This window comes from Trachemys scripta, chromosome 20, assembly GCF_013100865.1.
Source record: "Trachemys scripta elegans isolate TJP31775 chromosome 20, CAS_Tse_1.0, whole genome shotgun sequence".
Taxonomy (NCBI): Eukaryota; Metazoa; Chordata; order Testudines; family Emydidae; genus Trachemys; species Trachemys scripta.
In genome coordinates, this window is record NC_048317.1 from 10,046,472 (window position 1) to 10,053,024 (window position 6,553).

The window sequence follows — 6,553 nt, forward strand, 5'->3', positions numbered from 1 at the left end:
GACAGCTCCTTAACCTGCCCACTAGCCCCCAGCAGACAACGAGGCGGGGGCGTGGGGGGCTGGCTCGAGGTAGTAAAGCCCGCACCTTGCATGTGCGCTGCAGGGGAGGCTGCCCGCCCGCGCGGAGCTCCTTCCCATCTGCCTCCCCGCCGGCGGCAGCGCCAAGCCCAGGCGGAGGGAGGCCGCTGGGCCCAGTGGCCGCGATCCGCCCGCCCGCAGCTGAGCAGCTGTTGCAGGGGCCTGTCTGCACCCTCTCGGCCCCAGCTGGGGGAGGATTCCCGCAGCCCCCGGGCTGGGCCCTGGCAGGTTCGCAGGGCTCTCTCCTTTCCCCCAGGGTGCGATCGCCTTAGGCTACCTTAGCTCTACCCTCCATCTTACCCCCTAGTGCCCTGCGGGAGCCTCCTTACACCGGCGTGGGGCGATGCACAGCGCCCCCACCCCAGTATAATTATGTACAGCCCACTCCTCCCCCCCCCTTGATTTGCAGGGCGGGAATAGTGAAGCTTCCCTCTCTCCCCCCCCCCGATATTTGACAGGTATTAGCTACGCGCTGTCCGCCATTGGGGCAGAAAGCGGGTTTTGCAGCCCCCCCTCCCTCCTAGGTGCCTTGGGGGTGTGAACAGCCAGGCCCCGGCTTGCTCGGCGGGGAGAAGGGGGGGGCTGTAGCAGCCGGTTTGCACGGAGCAGTTGGGAGGCGCGAGGCGGGCGCAGCGCGAGCGTTGGCATGGCGGGGACGGGAGGAGAGGGCAGAGCTGCGCGCGCCACCGCCTCTTTTCGCTTTCTCCTCCCCCGCCCAGTTTGGCCCTTCCCCCACGTGACCCGTGCTGGCCAATGGGCGGGCGGGGCGGTGGGGATCCGGCTGGAACCGGTTGGGCCGCGTCCGGCTCTATATAAAACTTTATAAACACCCGATTCAAATTAGTGGGGTCGGGAGAGAGACCAGGGAAACTAACGCCAACGCCTGCCCTACCGTCCGACCAACGCGAGCCTCCCCTGCCCACACCGCCCGGCCCTAGCGAGACCCTCTCACTCCGCCCAGCCGAGCTCCTCACGCACCGCCCGGAGACATGCCCAAGAGAAAGGTACGTGGCGCGGCCGAAGGACAGCCACTTCACCCGCTCCCGTTTGCGAGGCTAAGGCCCTAGGCCCAAACTGCTCTCCCTCCCCCCACCCCGCCGTTGCTGAGGGGGGCGGGACTAACCGCTCATTCTCCCCTCCCCCCCCCTTTGGGGCGGTAACGGTTGTGAGGCGGCGCGCGGGCGAGGCCCCAACGGTCGCGGGGGAGGGGCGGGGCAGCGCGAGTCACTTCGTGACCGTTACCCGTCGCGCGCGGTGAATGGCCTTGGCCGAAGCAGCCTGAGTCGGGGAAGGGGGGAGCGGGAGCTCGAATGGACAGGGTGGCGGCTGGGCCTGGTCGGATTAATGGGCGGCCGAGTGGAGCCGGCTCGATCCGGTTGGTTTTGGCGGGAGGGCGGCTGGATGCACGTGCCCGCGCGGAGCTAGGGAGCGCGCGGGGAGGGAGGGGGGAGGATGTGCGGGCTCGCCCCCTCCCTCAAGTAGGCGAGAGCGCGCGGGAAAGGGCGGGAAGCGGCCGCGCTCTGGTTCTGGGGCCGAGTTGCCGCCAAAACCAGGGCTCTGGTTGGGTCCTTCAGTGGGAGTAGCGTCTCCTTGGGGCAGCCCAGGCGCTGAGCCTAGGGGAGATAATTCGCCACCTCCGGGGGGGGGGTGGGTAGCCGCCTAACCTGGAGGCGGATGAGGAGAGGGCGGTCACCCGTATACATCCCCTTCCCTCAACTCTGGCGGGTAGAGTGGAGGGAGAGAGTCAGTGAGTGCTTTTAAGTTCTCCTTTATAATAGTGAGGCTCCCATTACACTCCGGGGCAAGTGAGGTACCACCTCTCTGCAGAATCTAGGAGATGTGCTGCCACTGAGTCCAGGTGCATTGTGCGGCTCTCTCATCTCTGCCCAAGTTTCTTATGGCATGGCAATTACTGCTGTTCCAGCTCGGTTTAGCGAGTCTAGGGATGCCAGGTGTCAACACTGATCTTAAATAGCATGTAGCCACACCACACAGTGTATAGGGCTAACAATCCAATAGCTAGGTGGAATAAGTGAAACATACAAGCTTGAGAGAGGATGGGGAGCACTCCTGGGACTTGAGACTCGGGTGAAACAGTAAGTATAGTTCAGGCCATATTTTTCTGCCTCCTAGTGAGAGTTCAAATAAATGTATTTGCTTGATCTAACTACCTGAACCCAACAGACAAAAATTGCATCCTAACACACTGTCTTGGGACCGATAGTTTTATCTTTCATTCAGCCCTTTTAGTTCAGTACTGTTAATTTCTTGGTGTAACTAGTACTTTTCATTGTAGGCTGAAGGAGATTCCAAGGGCGATAAGGCCAAAGTTAAGGATGAGGTAAGAAGATTTATCTTCTGAGGAAGTTTATACATTAAACGTTTGGATTTCAAAATTATAGTTTTGATTTCATCTTGGTGAATTGTAAGGAGCAAATCATTCTTCATTTATACTAACCTTTGAAAGACTTTGATTGTAAGTCTTTTAATCTTAGCCTTTGTCAACCTAGCTAATAGTTGTATCCCCATATTGCCCATCATCTAAGCCAGGAGCTCTCAAACTGGGGTAGTGAGGTTATTACATGGGGCGGTTGCAAGCTGTTAGCCTCCACTCCAAACCCCACTTCACCTCAAGCAGGAAATGTGTTAATTTATAAGGAGGGAAGGGGGTCGCACTAAGGCTTGTTGTGTAAAAGTACAGAAGTTTGAGAACCACTGATCTAAGCAATGTGTTCTGTTCATCATGGTAGTGTGAAGAAAGCAGGTCAAATGTTCTAGTGTTAATCTCTTTTACACTCTTGAATCAAACTTATTTTGAGGTCTTTAAATTAGATAATTAATTTATACTTTTCAGCTATTCTGATAGTTACATTAATTTGTTTTCTTCCTTTTTTCTTTTTGATAGCCACAACGGAGATCAGCAAGGTTATCTGCTGTAAGTATTTTCTTATTGGGATGACATATGTTGCATGATAAACACTACTTTTTAAAATATTGGGCTTGAATATTAAACACAGAAGATCTGCTGGAGGTAACATCAGGTGTTATTCTAGAATGCTCATTAGTAGGTCACTTGGGAGAAGGTTGCCTGTTGTGACTATTGTACTATATTACAAGTTAGAGGAATGAGGTGGTAGCTGAGACAGAAACACACCCACATGGGCAAACAGCCCAAGTTTCTTTTGCTGTAAAGCAAGGCATCGGAAAAAAATGCAAGAGTTTAAAGTGCTTGTCATTTTGTGGGTTCTACACTTCAGTTGTTTTTCTCACTTCTAGAAACCTGCTCCTCCGAAGCCAGAGCCTAAACCTAAAAAGGTAGCTCCAAAGGTAAGTTGATACCATGGGAAGCGAATTAATGTAAAATATCATGAATGTCCTATGCAAAGTATATTTGTGGTCTATTTAGTTTGAGACATGGCCTGGTGGTAACAGGTAATCATGGCTTAAATGCTCCGATGTCAATGCATTAAATAAAAACATTGCTTGTCTACTTAAATATCCTTGGAAGGGTTGATGTCACTTTCATTACTTAGAATATTTGTGTGAGATCTGATCAAGTACTTTAAGGGCAGTACTCTCATTAAAGCTGTACATTTAGTTCTCTGAAAACTAAATGCTTGTGTGTTACTCTATTCCAGGGGTTCTCAAACTGGGGGTTGGGACCTTTCAGGGGGTTGCCAGGTTATTACCTGAGGGGTCATGAGCTGTCAGCCTCCACCCCCAAACCTCACTTTGCCTCCATTTATAATGGTGTTATAAATTAAAAACACTTTTAAATATATTTTAGGGGGGGTCGCACTCAGAGGCTTGCTATGTGAAAGGGGTTACCAGTACAAAGGTTTGAGAACCACTGCTCTATTCCCCTACTTGCATCTAAATTCCAAATAGTGTACAGTTTCGCCATCATGCCAGTTATGGGGCTTTTGCAGGTACATAGTCGGGTATTGAGAAGGTGCTTGTACTTCTAACAATATTAATATCTTCCCACCACTTGGCAGAAGGGTGAAAAATTACCCAAGGGAAAGAAGGGGAAAGCTGATGCTGGCAAGGATGGAAACAACCCTGCAGAAAATGGAGATGCCAAAACAGACCAGGTATAGTCTAGTAGCCTCAGTTACTTTAATGAACTCGGAGGTTTTCCATGTTATTAGGTAAAGGCAGGTCTAGGCCTGTGCTGTAAAAAGAGGTATTGATACTTGATTTTATTAGGCTACTTGTTTATGGCATAAGCCATGTACACACTTACATTTAAGGGTTTGCTCTGGGCTGGTTTGTTCCAACCATTCTCAAATGATGTGTACTTAAAACGAAAGTTGTTTCGTGCTAGTTGAAAGCAGCAGCGCTAAATTGTCACTTACGTCATGCACTATTACTTTTCTATGCACCAATAGCATTAAAATAACTTCAGGCTTGCTTCTAAGGCTCCTCTAATTCTCCATGCCACTTGATGAATATTGTGAGCTGATAACTGTAACAAAGCACAGTTTTTTGAGATCCTCAATGGTTGGGGTGGGCTATAATTTGTTTCTTCCCAGATTCTGTTATGAATTGCTTTGTGCAAAGTGAGAAGTGAGTGTAAATCGCACAGTGCACTGACTAGTTCTCCTTTTTCTTTCAGGCACAGAAAGCTGAAGGTGCTGGTGATGCCAAGTGAATTGTGTGAATTTTTGATAACTGTGTACTTCTGGTGACTGTACAGTTTGAAATACTATTTTTTATCAAGTTTTATAACAATGCAGAATTTTGTTTTACTTTTTTTTAAGCTATGTTGTTAGCACACAGAATGCTTCGTTGTTGTGTTTTTTGGGGAGCAACAGGGGCAAAAATGTCTCTTTCAGAACCCAGTTTTAAAAAAAAAAAAAAGTATGTCCCCTTGGTTTTTTGTTTTATTAGGAGAGGGCTCTTCCTGGACATGAAGAGGAGGGATTCCCTGATGCTGCATATAAGTTTAGGTTTGTGAAATGCATTGGAGTGAACATTGAAGGTCCCAACATGCCTGCTTGCCAATTTTAAAACTGGTTTGTAATGCCCTCTGTTTTCTCATTCCCGTAGTCATTTGCATATAGCTTATCACTCCTTTAAATATGGCAAAAGCCATTTTGGGACTTATCACTCTAAAATCTAATGCATTGTCACTGTCAGGCAATCCAGACTTCAGTGTCAAAATTGGGATGTGCAGGCTCTAAAAGGAGCCTTTTATATTGTGGATCTTCAAATTAAAAACTCTGCAGTTTTAATTTTTTTTCCTCCAAAAGTCAGGGTAGGCTTGTGAAAAGTTGTTAAACAACATGCTAAATGTGAAAGTGTCCACCCTCACTCTAAACTTTTCCCTGTCCAAGTATGAAATGAAGATTCTTCAATGGTTTTATATAGTAACTTTTACGTTTTGATAGTCCATGGAGGGAGGGGAGTTTGAAGTTGTTGTAAAATGTTGCAGATTGTAGCCCATGTCCTGCCTGAATTACCATGATTGTTTATGAAAAGTACCTTTAATAAAGCTGGATACGGTTTGGCTTGGACTGTTCTTAATACTTTTTCTGCTTTCTCTGGCCTTTCTCCTTCAGACATGTTGCCATGTCAAAGGTGGGAAAGTGATATATATCAATCTGTTAGGGCTGTCAATTACAGTTAACTCATGTGATAATTTTTTAAATCATGATTAATTGGAGTTAAGTGCAATTGCACTTATAACAATAGAATACCAATTTAAAATTATTCTACATTTTCAATATTAATTTCAATTACAACACAGAATACGAAATGCACAGTGCTCACTTTATATTATTTTTATTAAACTATAAATTTGTAACATAAGAAATAGTATCTTTCAATTCACCTCAAACAAGTACTGAAGAGAAATCTCTTTTTTGTGAAAGTCTAACTTACAAATGCAGACTATTTTGGTTACATAGCTGCACTCAAAAACAAAACCGTGTAAGCCTACAGGTCTTATTACTGCTTTTGCCACTCGCTAAGACAGACAAGTTTGTTTACATTGACAGGAGATACTGCTGCCTGCTTATTTCTCACCAGAAGGTGAGAACAGGCATTCGCATGACGCTTTTATAGCCAGCATTGCAAGGTATTTACATGCCAGGTATGCTTAACATTCATATCCCCTTCATGCTTTGGACACCATTCCAGAGCACATGCTTCCATGCTGATGACACTCGTTAAAAAAAGTGTTAATTAAATTTCTAACTGAACTCCTTGTGGGAGAATTGTATGTCTCTGGCTCTATTTTACCTGTGTTCTGCCATATATTTCATGTTATAGCAGTCTCAGATGATGACTCAGTACATGGTGTTCATTTTAAGAACACTTTCACAGCAGATTTGACAAAACGCAAAGAAGGTACCACTGTGGGATTTCTAAAAATAGCTACAGCCCTTGACCCAAGATCTATGAATCTGAAGTGCCTTCCAAAATCTGAGAGGGATGAGGTGTGGAGCATACTTTTAGAAGTCTTAAAAGA

General features: G+C 46.9%; 1 protein-coding gene across 1 annotated transcript; it reads left to right on the top strand.

The window, feature by feature from the left end:
• Window positions 1–830: 830 nt before the first annotated feature.
• HMGN2 (high mobility group nucleosomal binding domain 2) lies at window positions 831–5,602 on the top strand. The gene is made up of 6 exons (XM_034754213.1): window positions 831–1,082; window positions 2,375–2,419; window positions 2,984–3,013; window positions 3,355–3,405; window positions 4,077–4,172; window positions 4,697–5,602. Exons 1-6 carry the CDS (start codon window positions 1,068–1,070, stop codon window positions 4,730–4,732), a joined length of 273 nt encoding a protein of 90 aa, XP_034610104.1. The 5' UTR covers window positions 831–1,067; the 3' UTR covers window positions 4,733–5,602.
• Window positions 5,603–6,553: the final 951 nt, after the last annotated feature.